The following is an 18407-nucleotide window of genomic DNA, read 5'->3' on the forward strand; positions in this document are numbered from 1 at the left end:
GATACAGAAAAAGCATTTAACAAAATACAGCACCCTTTTATGTTCAAAACACTAGAAAAACTAGAGATAACAGGAACATATCTAAACATCGTAAAGGCTATCTACGCTAAGCCTCAGGCCAACATCATTCTAAATGGAGAAAAATTAAAGGCATTCCCTCTAAAAACTGGAACAAGACAGGGATGCCCTCTTTCACCACTTCTATTTAACATAGTTCTTGAAACCCTGGCCAGAGCAATTAGACAGACAAAAGAAATTAAACGAATATTCATTTTTAAGTGTTAAAGAATACTAGGGTTTGGGTTGTAGTTCTGTGGTACAGCACTTGCCTAGCACATTGTGAGGTACTGGGTTGAATCCTCAGCACCACATAACAGTAAATAAACAAAATAAAGGTATTGCCTCCATCTATAACTAAAATACACACACACACACAGACACACACACACATATATAAAGAAAGAAAGAATACAAGAGTATCTTATATTTTTATACTAAAATATTAGGGATGCTATGAAGGTAAAAATAAGTAAAATTTTATGAAGGAAAAAAGTGTGGCAGAGTACTTTATAATAGGTATTACCTGCTAGGAACTATTTGAAGTGATTTAGATATATTAACTCTGGTGAGTTGATAATTTCCATAGCTTCATCACACAAATAAAGAAATTGAGGCACAGTTTAAGAGTACATAGCTAGTGACAAACAAATTTAGAAAATTTGGCTCTTGAAAAATATTCTTAGTCAATATGCCAGTCTTCTTTAAAAATAACTGCATCTGAATCAAAGAGTAGGAGAGGACTCACTAATGAGTGTTCTTTTGTCAGGATTATAGAATCAAGATAATGCTGCTTAACTGAGAAAAAAACCCAGAAATTTTAAAGGTAAAATTGTACAGGTTTTAAAATTTGAGTTACTTAGAACTAACTTGAAAAATTATAAAGTGTATTCATAGAAAGTAATTTTTTCTCAGAGGAACAGTATGATCAAACAGAGCTGCTTCTTTGCTAGTACTTAACTGCTGCCATAAGAACACAGAAAACTTGGTAAGTGAAATGAATTTCATCCTAATGTTGGAAAGAAAAAGAGGATAAAGAACTTAGAATTTCAATGAAGTCAATTCATCTAATTTAAAAAAAAAAAAGATGTCTTGTTTTTTTGTAAACTTAGATCTAATTTAGTAATCTCCAAACATTTAATTCACAACTATGTATTGTCCTGTACTGTCTGCTACCACCTCCAGTTCCTAGTCATGCCTGCCTAAGTTAAGTACAGGTTCCATAGAGCAAGAATGAGTCATGTCTTTCAGGTCAGCAAAGATATGTACTATGTAAGGTATACAAAACTGTGCTAAAATGAAAAAGACGATCAAAAACAGGGCAATAACCAATACCTTACAGAGCACATGAGACAGCCTTATTTTGCTGTTATCACAACTGTATCATAAGGTAAATAGGTTGTTATCACTCATCTGCTTCCATGTGCATTTTCTTTCCATCAAGCCAAGATCGCAGGCCTGGGAGCCCCTGGCTGCACTTGGAGCGAGCGGGGGCTCCCTGCACTGAGCACCAGGGTTCATTGAGCTGCCCTGCCTCCCTGGGGGCACATGGTGTGTGCATTGAAGTGTATGTCAGCTTCCACATCTTTAATTTATGTTGGAAATATCGGGTTGAATGGAAAGCCTGCAGCTTCGAGTTGGTCTTAAATTAGAGAACAGAAAATATTTAAATTTAAGGAATACATGATAGTTGGCCACTAGAGGCCCAACAATGGTTAAATAAATACCAGTATGTCTGCATTTCATGTACAAGAACATCTTAACTGAAAATAAGCAAAATGGGATCTAAACTGGCTTCCAGATTCATAAGAATATAGTTGAACATCGGTATTGAATCATTTTTGTTAAAAAAACAAAAACAAAAGTCAAAAAACCTGAAGTTAAAAATAAACTAGTAAACATAAATAAATAAATAAATAGATAAATAAACAAGCACATATTTCATTGAAGCATCAGAACTGAGGACAAATAGGTGCTGCTCCATAATATGACACAGATAGGAGGATATACAAGGTGGAAGTTAAAATATTTAGCAATCAGCTCTCATAGACATGGAACCAAAGGGACCATGCAGGACAAACAACTGCAGAGGGAAATAAGGCAGATAGTGGGATAAATGCCTGAGTGTTCTTGAGTGGTTTTTGACTAAAAGAACTTGAGGGAAAATATGTCATAAAGGGATGCAAACAAGCTAAGAAAATTAATCTGCTTGATTAATTTTCTTCTAAGAAGATAATACTCTCACATAAGAGCTGATATACTAGAAGACTGCAGACATTAAAAAATACTACATTATGAAAGATGTGGAATTATTATACCTGATATATAGGAAACACTGATTTTTTTTTCTTTTTTAAAATATATTTTTAGTTGTAGATGGACACAATAGCTTTATTTATTTTTATGTGACACTGAGGATCGAACCCAGCACCTCACACATGTGAGGCAACTGCTCTGCCACTGAGCCACAACCCCAGCCCTGGAAACACTAATTTTCTGAAGACATATTTTAAATCTTGCAATGGAATCACCTAATAAAGTCAAAGTTGGAGGTGGGGACATTCTGCTGGTACTTATATCTAAGAAAGCAATGCTGCATGACAAGGGGTAGCCAGTTTAGGACAAGAGCTAGAGAAGGCAATCTTTTAATCTCTGACCCTACACCAGCATGCCTGTGGAATAAACAGTGACTCCTGAATGACCCCATGTGCCTGTAACTTCTCCCTCTTAACTTCACTCTGACCTTTGTATAAAGAACCCCAGAAGAAACCCAGGATGCATAAGAATTCCAAGCATTCATCTTGTTCTCTGGGTGTTTGGTGTTAGGGAAAAGAAAGGACTGTAACAGTTCACACTCTGTGAGTGGCATGAACCAAAAGGCACCAAGAGGGGATGGGCAAGGTCTTGGGGAATGGGCCCTGAGAAATCAGATGCTTAGATCTGGTGAAGCCAGGAAGAAAAGAGGAAAAGAAGAGGGAGGGAGGGAGGAGGGAAGGAGGAAGAAAAGGAAGGAAAGAAGAAAGGAAGAAAGGAAGGAAAGAAAGGAGGGAGGGAAGAAGGGAGAGAGGAAGAAATTAAGGCCAATCTGTTTTACTTCTTGTCAATCAGTTGTGGCAAAGAGTTGATGAATTTCAACTTAAACAAATGAGACTTGGGTATTATCTAAGCCTTAATTTGGACTGCTTCTTGTCATGTTCACATTTCTACTGTCCACCATTTTCATGAATAATTTAGAATGGGCTGCCTAGCGCTTTTGGAAACAAAAATATTTGAAATAAAAAAAAATTAACGGATGGAGCTATTTGAATAAACACAGGGGGGAAAATAATTCAAAAGCTACTGTATTTATACCACAAATAAGAAATTCATATTAGAAAGAAGTTAAATGCAAGGAAAGACTATTATGTTATACACAGATTTAAAACAAACTTAGTACCCTTAAAAGCACTAAATTATATAAAAATAGCATCAAGAAAACCTAAGCAGTTATGCTAAAGCATTCCATAATGGAGAAAGAAATCAAGAGGATTGATGTTGAGACAATTTTAATTATTTATTTTAAAAATGTAGTTAGAATATTTGCAAACATACACAAAGAAAATGAGAAAGCCAAACTCAAATATTAGATCAAAGAATAAGAAAGAAAACAGAACTCTAATATTATTTACTTTTCCTAAACTCTAATCTAGAATTAAAAAGAAAAGCATTTCCATTTAAAAATGAAAAGTATAAACCTCATCTTTTAATACTTAGTTTATTCCTTACTAAAAGTTATCCTTTATATAACTCAACTAAAGTAATCAGAGCAACTGGTTCAAGAAAGAGGGCTGGCTCTTCACCAAACCTCAAGTGGTCTTCAATCAGTGGAAGTCAGTTGAGCTCCCCAGGACCACAAGGAGCACTCTAACTGGGCCTGACACTCACAGGGTGGAAGGAGAATCAGGTGCCTGCAGTTGGTGAGTACTTGACTCCCATACTGGACACAATACTTGCAAACATAATTATGATACTGATTTAAGAATACTCAAAGGAAAAAACTGCATAAAAGAATGAATTTATATTTTGCTGTGCTAAAACAATAGTGTTTTTGAGATAACAGGGCCTGGATAAAAGGAGCCAGATAGACAGCATTTGTCTACATTTGAACAATGCTTTCAACCCTGTGCTGCATATCAGCATGCTGAGAAATCAAGAGATAAATTGTATAAATGATGTGACAGAGCAAATTACTAGTGGTTTTTAAATTGGAAATAAAGGATTATTATTCTTCTAAATACAGAAGTACATACACATACTGATATATCTCAAGTTTCAATTTGCAGCTATGCTAATTATATGAAATAAAATAAATGTAGCTCATACATTAATCACTTTCAGGAAAATGCTAATTTGATAACATTCAAGTATTCAGATAATCCATTAAAATCTTTTTAGAAGCAAACAGCAACAACAAATACTCTATCAAATGATTTACTTTTTCTTAAAAATAATAAGCAAAGGAAACCTCAAGAATGAAAAACATACCTTTCATCTTTTGAAATTAGTGCCATGTAGGTTATTTAAGCAGAATTTTTTCCCAACATTTGCAGTACTAATTTTCTTTTGGCAGGTGGTGTTGCACAGAAAAGTCAGCGAGTTCAGGTAAAAATAAATCCCCATTAGCAAATACTGGAGCACTTTGACCCTTCTGGTTTCATCTGCATGGCTGTCAATCCCCGGAACCACCACTTAGTAGGCAAGGTCTTGCCTTAGAGAAGGGACATGATGTCACTGGCTCATACTTTCAAGCAGATCACCTAAAATCCACTCTAAGCTCAAGGTGCGCCACTTAAGCATGGATTTAAAAGAATAAAGAGAAATTGGCTCTTCATTTATTCATTCATTCCTGTAACAATTCAAGAAACTTGAGTTTCTATTCCATGTTAAACATGTGGGCACTAGGTCTTCTATAATCCTGGAATTTATACTCTAGTTAGGACAGCAGACTTAGATACTAATTAAAACAGCTATGAATATAGAGATATACTTCTTCGACTATTCTCAGGTACTAAATTAAGTTCTCAGGTACTGAGTGTATATTACATACTAAGTACAAAGATGATGTGACTTGGTTAAAAAAGCTAAATTAAAGAGTACTTTTAAAAGAATCACAAGGTAATGTTCAAGTATGTGTAGTTACTTAAATTCTTAACAAAGTACCTTCTTAAAAATACTTTGAACTAATTTAATGAAAAAACTATTAAAATGTCAATTGTCAACATATAAATGTAGGATTCTAAAGTATTTTAGAAAACTTCTTTCACTAGGACATTATACATTTTCATAATAATAAATTACCTAGAATTTTTGAAATCTGTGGTTACTATCAGTGCCCTTCTTTTTATGAAAACAGCATCAAGATGATTCTATGTAAGATATGCACTAATGGGATGAGATTAGTAATACCGCAACATCTTTTTTCTTTTTTGGGTCCCGGGGATTGAACCTAGGAGCACTTAACCACTGAGCCACATCCTCAGCCTGCTTCTTTTAAAATTTTGAGACAGGGTTTTGCTAAGTTGTTTAGGGCCTCACTAAATTGCTGAGGCTGGCTTTGAATGTGTGATCCTCCTGCCTCAACCTCCCAAAGCCGCTAGGATTATTATAGGTGTGTGCCACCATGCCCAGCCAAAAGTCATAATTTGGGGTAATAAATAACACCCCCATTTTTAAGTTTACACCATCTGAGCCATTGCTGTGTTAACCTTGAGCTTGCAGTGGATTCTAGATGATCTTTTTGAAGGTTTAAGCCAATATCATCATGTCCCTTCTCTAAAGCAGGACCTTGCCCATTAAACTTGCAACATACTTTCACTGTTGGTTGATAGCAGTACTACTCTTGTGATCTTCAGTACCCCGGTGTTTTATAAGGGCCATTATGTTATTCATTAAGCACATGGATCAGAACAACCATAATGCAAAAGTACTTAAATCTGCTTAGATTACTCTGCATCTAGGATCATAGCCACTTGTCCCGCAGGCACACCATAAGTGTAGCTGAAACAGAACAGATCTCTTAGTAACAATGCCAATACATATGTTTTAAGAAGACAAAAGAAGAGAAATCTATTGAGGACTTTTGCCTTTGGAATTGGTTTCTTTTTTCAGTATGACATCAAATTAGTTGATCCTGGATAAGAGAATAAGCTGGGATTTATGGGGGTCAAATAAGGTAAGATCACCATACACGTTTACTGTCTACAGGCCTAAATCCATTGCATAGTTGGAAGGCATCTACCTGTAGAGACCTGTCACTTAGCCTTCATGGTTCTGTATGGAGTGGCTTTGGGGAACTCAAGATAAATGGAATTCTAAGCCTTCACAGGCCAACACTTCAGGTGCTCCTGGATTCTCAAGTGTCTAACCAGAAGCTGAGCATGCACATTTCTTTCCTGGTTGTTTTGGTAAAACACATGTATTATTAAGGTAAAAATTCCAACTTTTAGACTTAGATAACAGCACTCAAAGCCAGCACTTTTTCATACATCAACTACTAGCCTTTAGCTTCTCAAAAGCTCAGGGAAATAGTTTTTCTGCAAAAGTAGCATGATGGCTGGTCCAAGCACATCACTGCCCTAACTTATTGAGGAGGAGCTGCCTGGGGCTCACCCTGTAATGTGTAGCAGTGTGTGTAGAGCCTCTGTGCTGAAGCCTCTGTGCTGCATCTACAACAATCACATACAGCAAATCAAAGTAGAGACAGAGTTGATTAGGCTTACTTGCATAACACGTGGAGAGATGGCCCACATGTTATTGAGAGGAGAGAACATTTCTTAATTTGAACCATGGCTAATTTCATTTCAGATTTCATAACTCACTCTTAAAAGCGTTCATAACCATTTCAGATTTCATAACTCACTCTTAAAAGCGTTTTAAAGAGTTGTATTGATAAGGGCTTTTCTTCACTACTAAATACTCCTGAAGATGTGGGTAAATTCAATTATTTCCATGACTGATTTGGATAATGTGTTGATTATAAAGATAAAAGTCAGAAGGAAAGAAAACAATATCGGCTCTACTGTGTTAATTTTACATCCTCTAAGTTCTATCATTGGATGCATAAAGGCAGTCTTATGCCAGCAAAGAGCAGTATCCAAGGCGGAGAAGGTACTTACAGGTAAGGCCCATGCAGGGCACAGGCACAGGCTCTGCAGGGCCAGAACCATGCCATACAGGGACCCCTCAGGGAAAGCAATGAAATGGGCCTTTACCTCCTTCCTTTCTTCTCTTTGCTTCTTCCTCGTTTCTTTCTTTGGCTTTCAATGCTTCATCAGCTTTTGCTGTACCAAAAACAAAGAAATTTCTGTATTTATTTTGTGTATATTATTTATTATACATTTTTAATTTAATTATTAATCATGCATTAAAATACTGAGAAAAGGAAATAGGAATTTGTTAATTATTTCTGTGACGTGGTCAGAAGACACATGGCAGCTAAATATCTAAAATACATCTGTACATTTTTTTATGCAGAATAAATATCCAGAATACTTATTTAGAATCTTCGAAGCTTAGTTCAAGATAATCTCTGTACAAAAAATAAAGTGAGTATAAGCACAGGCTAGGCAAAGGCCTAGGAATGGGAAGACTGCTGGTCACCATGAGTCATCTGACTTGTGTCAGACATCTGCTGTCAACTTTGGAGGAAGTCGTAAACCACAGTTTGCATTTTAAATATAAGCAGCTTGCACTGTCTGTGGAGTGGTATCAAATCAGCCAGCATATTCTTCCTCATTGCACATCAAGCAGAGGTTCTTTAGTCTTGTATGACAGTATTTGGTAGGAAGATTCTCTCCCTCTAGAAGCCTCTTCCCTTATTACTTAATCATCTACTAGTTGCTCGACTGCAGGGTTTTCAAACACTTTACTACAGATGTTAAAGAAGATTAAAAATATACAGCACAGTAACAAGGGACTATCAATATACTCTGTAAATTAATTAAATTTCTGTTCTAGCACATCATTTATTCCAAAGCATTAATGTCTCAAAGGAGCGATTCTCCTTTATTGCTGTCTCACTGCCTGATGAGTGAACTAAGTGAAAATAAGTCTCTAATAGCATTATACTTGATGAAATATTAAGTTAAAAAAGTATTGCCTCGTCAAAAAAAAAAAAAAGTCAAACTCTGCCAGCATTAAAGTTTGGATGAGTCTTTATCATACTGATAATGGCAATGTAAACTGTGATTTAAAAAATAAGCATGCTTGCTCTTCAGTTTATTCTGCCTATGTTTTGCTCTTCAAAATCAACACATCCTTTAAAAGTCTAAAACCTGACTTATAGGAGGAATTTAAAGAAAATATATGCCTCGTATAAAACTATTTTTCTTCAGTCTGATTTTTCTTCACTGTCAATATTAACACTTTTCTTAAAGGATAAAACTGATATGATGGTGCTATTAAGAGCTATATCCAATTACAAGGACATCTGCTTCCCTTTACAGGCTTTTATGCACACTTAGACTGCATTTAAAGTCATGAAATATTAAAACTTTTATGCCACTTTGTATCATTGCAAGAATCTATTAAATTAGATAATAAAAACAAACCACCAGTAACTCTAAAGACTTTTACTTCATTTACACTTCATTCTCCCTAGTAGAAGGACAAGGATAATAGAAATTCCATTTAAATTCAATTTTGGTTATATGTGTAATTGTAGATATACCCCTTGAGTCATGTAAAATGCTCGGCTTATGTTTCTTTCAAATTATCCCGCTCAGATTCACATTCTACTCCTTACAACCATCTTCAATATGTATTAGCAGAGCTCATTAGGCTGAAATTTAATAATGCAAACATCAGGTGGATTTCAAGAACCTCCATTAACAACGTAAGATGGATTGCTTATATATAGCTCTTGGGCCAACTGGGCACAATTTAAATTCAATAAACTAGCCTGCCTAAATCTGATTTATCTACTTCACTATGCGGGTTTGTCCTTTCTTACTGATTTGTTGCTATACATGGACAATTCATTGGAATATTGTTTTATTTTTTAAAACTGCAAATGGCTCTGGTGCTGTGGTTAAATATTTTCTGTCATTCGGAATCCCATTGTCCATTGAGATTCCCAAGTGTAAGTGTGTATGTGTATATAAATAAAAAAAATCTTTTGAATTATATTGAAATAACACAGGTAATAATCTTAAAAGCACACATTTGAAAATTTCATCAATAATCAATGTCCACAAAGAATCTATATGAATTCACTTGAAGAGAATCTTTATTCAAATTGAATCATTAGGCCAAATTTCTCATTGATTATCAAGGGACTCTGAAAGAAATGCACTTTTTTTTCTTTCTAACTGCTTTATGATTAAGATTTGAAAAGAAGCAGAACTAATGGTCATTCATACATAACTTAATTTATTCTGAAAATTTCTAAACTATCTAAAAGGTGGCAATTCCATTGCACAGATATAGACTGACTCCCATTAGATGTAACATAGAACCTGGCCCCATGGAGCGCAATGGTGAGTGGTAAGATCTGTTCTTGGGGTCCACCATCTACCTTGGACTTTACAGTAGCACCTGTTCCAAAGCACATCATGTATACAACTTCTAGTTGTCTGGAGTTCCCAGATTCCTTCCAGGATTTGCACCCTGCACCACTGAACCTGGATGCAATGGCTTGTGTACCCCCAAAAAACTCATGCTAAAATTTATTCTTCATTGTGAGGTTCCAAGAGAGCGGATTAGGGGGTCCCTTGAAGAGGTGACTAGGTCACAAGGGCTGCCCTCATGACTACATGGACCTATCCATGATTTCTGGATGAACAGGGAAGTGGTCACTTTATAAGTGGGTCTGTTTAAAAGTCAGGTGAGCTGTCTATTGTATGTGATGTCCTATGCTGCCTTAGAACTCTACAGAGTGACCCCACCAGCAAGAAGGCATTCACCAGACACAGCCCCTCTATTCCGTACCTCTCAGGTTCCAGAGCCACAAGCTAAATAAATCTTTTTAAATTTTTTTGTAGTTGTAGATAGACATGATAGCATTCTCTCTCTCTCTCTCTCTCTCTCTCTCTCTCTCTCTCTCTCTCTCTCTCTCTCGGTGCTGAGGATGGAACCCAGTGCCTCACACATGCAGTTGCTCTACCACTGAGTCACAACCCCAGCCCTAAATAAATCTCGATTCTTTGTAAGTTAGCCAGTCTATGGTATTCACTCACCTCAACACAAGAATGACTGATACCCCAGACCCAAGACAACCATTTCAACTCCATGCCTATAACATCCTGACTCCCCTCATGCCTTTGCAGTTTGGCCAAGCTGTTACCAATATGTCTGACCCACCCCTGTCCTTTTTTCTTTTTCCCCCGTCTCCACTGTAGAGGTTACTAAAAAATTAGTGTATGAACAGTATAGGTTCTACCAAAACCCAGTGAGACAGAAATTGACATGGCCATCCCAGGCGGCACATGATTAGTCAGCTTCCACAGCAGGTGTCTGTCCTCACTGCCTACAGCCCGCTATAGCTTCTCCGCTTCAAATACCAATCATCTGAAACTAGCTTCCCTGATTCCCCTGTATTTCCTTAGCCTTTCTCCTATTCACCTTCAAGCATTTATGTTCATTAGATCTTTCTGGCCTTGTTTGAAGTCTAGTCACCCATTTGTACTTTAAACTTGTTCCTTTCCAAATCCTCCAGGTCCTTTCTGCTTCCCTCTTCCTATCCTCAGAATGAAACAACTTCAAGTATTGCAAGTCCTATACTATATTCATTCTTCTTTAAACAAAGCTACTGCCTCACCCCCAACCATCTTTTGCCCCCACAGAGTTTGTAATAGTCTCTAAAAACTCTGCAGTAGCCAAGTCTAATGCTTAGCTTAGTTTTATCCTGTTAAAGTCTCTCCATTTTAAAAAGAAGCTAACCAACTGTATCTTTTAAAAAATGCTCCAATTCAGAAACTCCACTGACCTTTTCTGACTGCTCTTTCTGTTGCCCACCTTTTGATTCCTGGAGTCCTGTTCTTGGGTGTGTGTGGATGGTCTGAACAGGATCCAAGGCACTATCAGAGCTGAGTCTATCCCCAGCCTCTCTTCTAAGTACTACAACTATTCTTGCAGTCAGTTCCTAGATATCTCCACATAGATATTTCAAAGTCATACCCAGGGTTGTACTTATGAGCTTGCCCTTAAACTTGCTTCTCTTCCGTTGGTACTTCCTAGTTTCAGCAGTTACCCAATCTCTGAATTGAAAACTTGTGAAATTTTCACTCAGCTCTTGCATTACCTCTGATTCGCTGGCAGTTCCATCAGACCCTCCTCCATGGACTGTCTCTAGTGCCCTTTCCTCCTTTCCACTTTTACTGTCGATGCTCACTTTGAGGTCCTCGCCTCTTTTACTCTGAACAAGATGGGTGCTCCTACTCCATCTCTGCAATTAATCCTGTGCTTCAGTGACCTTTTCATGTTACCACTGGGTAAGAAATGGGTTCACTGTTTTGTATCCCAGAAGCAACAGAGAAAGGCTCTAAGGCACAAGTACGACCACTTTCTGCTGAAACTCCTTCTGAAGGCACCCTGTCATACACATGGCTCCGTGGATCTGTGAATCTATAGATAGATCCAGAGTACTCGGCATGCCACCCACAGCATTCAGAACCTGACCTCCATGTGGTTTTCAGCTCATGCCTGAGACTAATCAGCCCCTTCTTAGCTGCAAGGACCTTGGGATTGGCCTCCTGGGGATATGCTGCCTTTGTCTGCTGCTGCCTTTGTCTCTGCTCCTGCTGTGGTGGCCATTCTTTCTCCATGTAGAAAGCTTTAGTTGTATATCATCCCCTTCTTTGAGGCCTTCCCTGATCAATACCTTTGTGCCCATCACCTGGGGGAAAGCAGAAGGGCAGGAGAACGAGGGGGTGGCAGGGCCTGACTCCTCCTCTGATCCAGGACCATTTGCAGAGTAACTGCCACCCCCCTAGTAAAGGCATCAAGCCACTTGTAAGGACACAGCCTTATGACTGTATCACTTGCAAAGACTCCACCTTTCAACACTGCCTTGAAGGGTAAGTTTCCAACACTCAACCTCTGGGGGACACATTCAAGCGGCAGTGGTGGGTCCCAAGTGGATAAGATAGTTCCTGACCTTTCTCAGGCAATATAATGAGTCCCCATAGAAGGTGCACCCTTCTTTTCCCTTCATTGAAGGGCAGGTTACCTGGGAGCAGGTACAGAACAGGTGGGGCAAAAATTGTGTATTCACTTCCTCTCAAGTCTGCAGACTGCATTCTAGCTCCTTGCAGATAAGTGTGGCCACTGCGTGACTGAGAGCTGACGCAGGGTGAATCCATGTGGGGCCCATATCCTGTTTCCACAGCCATCGTGCCTCCCATAGAGCCCTCATTCTTCGTCTTGCACTACTGGATGAAGCAATGACCTACAGAGGGCAAACCACAAGACTGGAGGAACCTAGGTCACTGAATTTCAATGAGAAATGGCATTTCCTTCACGAGTTGCATGTGATCTCAGCACAAAGCACATTTATAGTTTTAGGGCACTTGGGCTGCTAGCAGTCTGTTCACCTCGCCTAATTCAGCAGGTGGGCAATGAACTTTCCCAACCAACAGGCAAGAAGGACTCAGAAAATCAGTGTAAGTGTTGTGTCACCCTCGGAAAGTAAGATTTTTCAGAAAAGAAGCCTTGTGTGACTGCTTCATTTGAACTACAGAGACCAGAAGAGCAGCTGCAGAGGTGGCCAGAGGCCATAGAGGTTACTACTGAGGGTGTGTCTTTAGCAGCACCAATCAGAATTTGTCTTCATCCTCACTGGCTGTACTTGTAAGACTCCATGGGAACACAGCTTTTTGGATTCAGATACCTGTTTGCTTAGGTCAGGTTTTAAGTGATTTGGGGAAGTACTTTGTGTACCCCAGTTGAGGAAATTAAGTGGATTAAGAACTAGAGAAGAATGACAGGGTATCTGACTCATTCCTACTTCTAGAAAGGACTGTTGCAAGTATTCCAGAGAAAACCTTCTTACAAGGAAGGGTTTTAACAACTTTCATCCAGAAATTCGTTTTTAGATGTAGTCCAATTTCTGACACTGCACCACCACGAATGTTGAAGAATTCTTAAAAAACAGAAAGCAGAAGGGAACATATACGTGAAAAACAATTAAAAGAACTCAGAGTCCAACCACATTCAGAGGACTATGCAGATATGAAAGAAGTTGTAGGTACACTTTAGTCCTAGAGTCAAGGACAATGAGTGCAGGTATAAGCCTGGAACACTGTTGAACTGGGATTATGACTAGACCTCTGCGCACCTCTGTAGAACGTGGTTAGGACAAAGGCAGAAGCACTGAACACAGGAGGTGTCAGGGCCAGCAAGAAAAGGGCTGGCACTGCTGATCCCTGAAAGGAGCAACAAGCTGCTGGCTGGTCCTTCTTGGAAGCTTTCTTGCCATTGATACAATCAATGGAGACAGGGTCTAGTAAGCAAAATGGCAGGGTTGCCATATCCTTTGATGGCACAGGAATGTAGAGGGAAGTAACAATGGGAGATGCATTCTGCAACCTGGACATAAAAGTTATATACCTGGGATTAGCTTTTAAAAGCTTTACATAACTCCTGGACTAAAAAGGAAATGTAAATAGAAATAGAAATAATTAGCTCCCAGAAACAATATGAATTTAAATAAAGTAGGATGAGGTAACTGCAAAAGACAAGAATCAGAAATTATAACATTAACCAAATCTAAAACACCCCTGAAGGATTTGGTCAATAAAACCAAAAATATTATTCAAAAGAATCAATAAAACAGATAAGCTTTTGGAAAGTCTGATAAAAGAAAAAATAAGAAAGAAGACTCACAAACAACTAAAGAAATGGATAAAGTGCCATAACCAGAAATACAGAAGGAACTTTAAGAAGTAAATATGCATATGCATAAACATAAACAAATACACATTTTCCCATACAATGGAAAACCATAGGAGATAATAATTTTGAGAAAATAACTTAAGAAAAGGACAAGCACCTGAAAAAGCTAAAAAGATAAATTTCTATTCAATGTGGTTTCAGGCTAGATAGTTATATGTTAAGAATAATGTCATATTTTCTATACAAGTGGCCAAAATACATATAAAAATATGCTCAGGGTTACCAGTGCTCAACCAAATACATTTAAAACAATATTATATTTTCCCCAACACACTTATAAACAATAAAGACTAACAATATAAAGTTAATGACAGAACAAAATAAATTTAACCCCTGGTAATGGATTATAAGCTGGTGAAGGAGGTTTGGAAGGCCACTGGCCTACCTGATGATACCCAAAGCACATATACTATCCACCAGTCACTCCAACTCCAGGAACCTGTTCTGCAGAAATAACTACACAGTGTTGAAGATGTGTATCCAGGGATAGCACTTTTGTAAAGAAAAAAGAAAGATGGAAATAATCTAAATATGGAAGTGGCTAAATAGTTACTGTGTAGTATTCTGAAATAACACGAAGCCAATGAAAGAATGAAAGCAAGCTGAATGCTCCGTTGAATGATTCTATTGACTTGACAAAACAAGTGTGAGCCCACTGCACATGCACAGAGCGCGTGCAGGGAGAGCAACCAGTCAACCATCTGCCTGGAAGAGGCAGGCAGCGCATCTCCACGGCTCCACTGCAGTATGCTTTCCACCCCATTATATGACCTTTATTCAAAACTATACGTGTACTCGAATATTGTAGCTAAACAGCTAAGAAGGTCACACTCAAGATACCGAAGATGTTTTGTGATGCCCTAATATAAAATTTGGAGCCCAGCAATAAATATTCTAATGAACTATAAATAAAAACACCTAGCAATGTGCACTTTTTAAAATTTTAGTTTACTGTAATTCTCAATGCTTTTTATATTGACACTAAGAATATGATGGAGACATCTGAGCACTTCACAGGCACTACTGCAGACTGTAAAGCAGGAGGGATTCTAATCACAACAAGCAACAGCACCATCCCTTCCTTCCACGCACCTATAGAATGTTGATCAATCATCAAAACATGAGAAAATTCTTTTCTACTACATTTACTACAAATGGCACATGTTTACTCAACTTAAATGCTGGATGAGTTTTTAAATATCAGTGTAAGAGAATATCAACTAACAATTGTCATTCCCCCAAATTCTAAGTATAAATATTTTATCTACAACAGTTACTACTATTCTTATTTTATTGATGAACAAATGAAAGGTCAAAGAAAGTTCTGTGCTAGGGCTAAGGCAGCTTTAACGTTTCCCTAGGTCTTGGCTCAGTCCTACCAGGATCTCTTTCTAGGTATTAACAGGAGTAATAGTAAATGCCTGCAAAACATTTTAAAACTTCCTAGTTATGTCAAATGCATATAGAATTTACTTAAGGAAATAGCTACTGTTTCTGCATAAAGACTATGTAACTGGGGTTATAATATTAGCTCACTAAGGTAAAAAGGAAATACTGAATCAATATGCTAAATCTATTGCCTCAGTTGATGCTAAAAAATTATAAATTCATTGAGATGACAAATGAAAGCTACAAAATGATATGGTATGTTTTAATTCTTTCCTTTTTTTTTTTTTTTTTTTGTTAGCACCAGCATGGGAGTCTATGAGTACTGGGAATATATTGAGTGGGGATTGTTTGCTTTTACGTCAAGTTCCTATTTGCATATTTCTAATGTTCCCAAACAAAGCTTTTTCTTCTATTATTTTCTCCTGTGTCATGTCTTTTGGATTCTTCTCTCAATTCTGATTGAGAAGTAAAAGGCCCAGAGGGCTTTTACCCAAACTTGCAATTGTTTGCTTCTTGTGCCCCTTCTCTTCTGCTACAGAATTTTCCATGTCATCTGTTGGAAAGGCTTTGAGAGCCATCCATAAGCCTGTGTGTAGAAACACTGGATTACTGCAGCTGCGTGCCACAGGGCCTAACGCTCCTGCTTATGCAGGGGTCTCTCTCCCTGACTCTTCTAGTAGAACCCATGAGCATTTCAATGGCAAGGAAAGATCATGAATAAAGACCCAGTTACAGTTAAAGACACAATGTAGATGGCTGGTAGTCAGTTTGTTTTGTTTTTTCAAATGTGTAAAAATTCCTATTGCCTCCTGAGAGTTTATATAACTCTTCTCTAATTCTGATGACTTTTTGTTCTGTAAAATGAAGAAACTGTTTAATCACAGTAGTTAAAATGTCATTTACTAAAATCTAAGAACAAATGTTGAAGTCAATAACTTTAAAGAATATAATCCAATAACAACAACATTGGTACACTACTGTGAGGCTTAGATTCTTAATAAAAAGGCAACACCAGATTTTTTTTTTCAGAACACTGATATGTAAAATAAAAATAACTTCATCATCCCATGCTCCTCTGACTTACTGCACATCCATCAACTTGATGTTGGTTAAAGTCAGCTGGCCACCGCAATAACTCCATTCCAAGAAAAATGGTTCAGCAGCTGAGGAAAACTCTAGGAACCACTGTCTTTGAGGGAGTCATACCCTCAACTCTGATAAGTGACTGGTAATGCTTGTTCTTTTTCTCCAAATGTCCTATCAATACACATTTTTAAAAAGTAAATAAAGGTAAGCAGTTTTTTAAAAAATGAGAACCGAGTTCAGAAATGGCAATTATGTACTTTAGAAATCAAGAATGAGAGGCAATAGTCGTCTATATCAAAAAAGTCAAGAGCTGGGGATGGGGCTCAAGTAGTAGAGCACTTGCCTAGCACATGTGAGGCACTGGGTCTGTCCTCAGCACTGCATAAAAATAAATAAATAAAATAAAGATATTTTTTCCATCTACAACTAAAAAAAAGTGAGGACATATTTCTTTTTCTATTTTTTACTTTATTCTTACATTATAATGGGCAGAATAGAATTACATATTTTTATGTATAGCATTTGTTTCCATGGTTTCATTTACTGAAAGAAAACAAAAGCTGTGTTAGTCACTGTGCTAAGTACCTACTTTACTTTCAGATACAGCTATTTAGTATAATCCCCAATAAGTTGCAGGAGGCTTAAAAATTTGCCTAAAGTTACCCACCTAATGAATGAGTGATCCAGTGTTATCACAAGCCTGTCTGCTCTTCTTTTCACTACTATAATAACTTCTAAAATAAATTGTGTGGAAAAACATATAAAACAAACCTAATTCTGCTACTGCTTCTAAAATAATTTTAATTTATTGTATTTCTATAATATTACCATGATGTTATATTTATTATACTTAAAATTTTAACTAGCAAGTCAGAAAGATCATGAATAAAACACCATTGTAAAATAAGTATAAAAGCAAATAATTTGGGGTAAACTGCCAGGTTACTAATGAATCAATATTTCTGAATTGACTTTTTCCCAGGAATATGAAAGGCTCAGTGTTTAAGAACATGCTATGATCTTGGCTGCTGCACTTGAGAGATTAATCATTTAAGTCTGAGACCAACAGCTGAATTTGAGTGCTATAATACATACATCTCTGCACTAAAAATGCTAACACCCTGATAAAATGCGAACTTCCACGGTCGAGTCCACAAATTCTCCCCAAAGGAGCTTTATGACATGACCTGATTTAAGCCTATTAAGAGTGTGGGTTAAGTGCTCTTCTGGATGCTATCTTCTGATAGAGGAGCTACAATGTGCCTCCACTAACTGGAACATACAACTCTCACCTACAGTTCACAATCAGCTACACAAGCTTGTTAGATGACAGACCACAGTGTCCTGAAGGTGCTACCTGACTTTGGAATGATCTGAGGCTTCTACTCCCCTTGGTCAATGAAACTGGGCACATAATGAAACTCTTGCCTTTGCTTTCCAGAGTGAACTGTAAGCTGAACGAGCACAGAACCTCTTAGTTATTAATGAAGATGCATGTTCTGATCTCTCACATGATCCAGATTGCACAGATATTTTGGGGATCTCTGAATCTATAATGCTTTAGTGTTTGGCTCCTCTTGTTGAATGATTGCTACAGATCACTTCTACAGTGTATCAACATGGAAATCCAACACACATTATTTGTTGACTATGAGGTTATCTTCATGATGGTATAGCAGAAGGTAAGGGCTGGGGCTGTAGCTCAGTGGCAGACACTTGCCTAGCATGTATGAGGCACTGGGTTTGATTCTTAGCACCACATAAGAATGAAACAAATAAAGGCATGATGTCCATCTGCAACTACAAAAAAAAGAAAATTTTAAGAAGTCAGTGCCAGTCAAAAACAGATACTGGGGCCTGGGGTCATAGCTCAGTAGTAGAGTACTTGCCTAGCATGTTTGAGGCACTGAGTTCAATCCTCAGCTCCACATTAAAAAAAATATTGT

The 18407-nt window shown here is 37.6% G+C and overlaps 1 protein-coding gene across 3 annotated transcripts in view; it reads right to left on the reverse strand.

Moving 5' to 3' along the window:
* The window catches only part of Rsrc1 (arginine and serine rich coiled-coil 1), a 368715-nt gene that overhangs the window by 59066 nt on the left and 291242 nt on the right, over positions 1-18407 (reverse strand). For all 3 annotated transcript variants that reach the window (XM_078043500.1, XM_078043497.1, XM_078043498.1), the window contains exon 7: positions 7308-7376. In XM_078043500.1, coding sequence (XP_077899626.1) covers positions 7308-7376 — 69 coding nt within the window. The remainder of the gene's footprint in view (positions 1-7307; positions 7377-18407) is intronic.

The sequence above is a fragment of the Ictidomys tridecemlineatus genome, chromosome 3 (assembly GCF_052094955.1).
Source record: "Ictidomys tridecemlineatus isolate mIctTri1 chromosome 3, mIctTri1.hap1, whole genome shotgun sequence".
Taxonomy (NCBI): Eukaryota; Metazoa; Chordata; class Mammalia; order Rodentia; family Sciuridae; genus Ictidomys; species Ictidomys tridecemlineatus.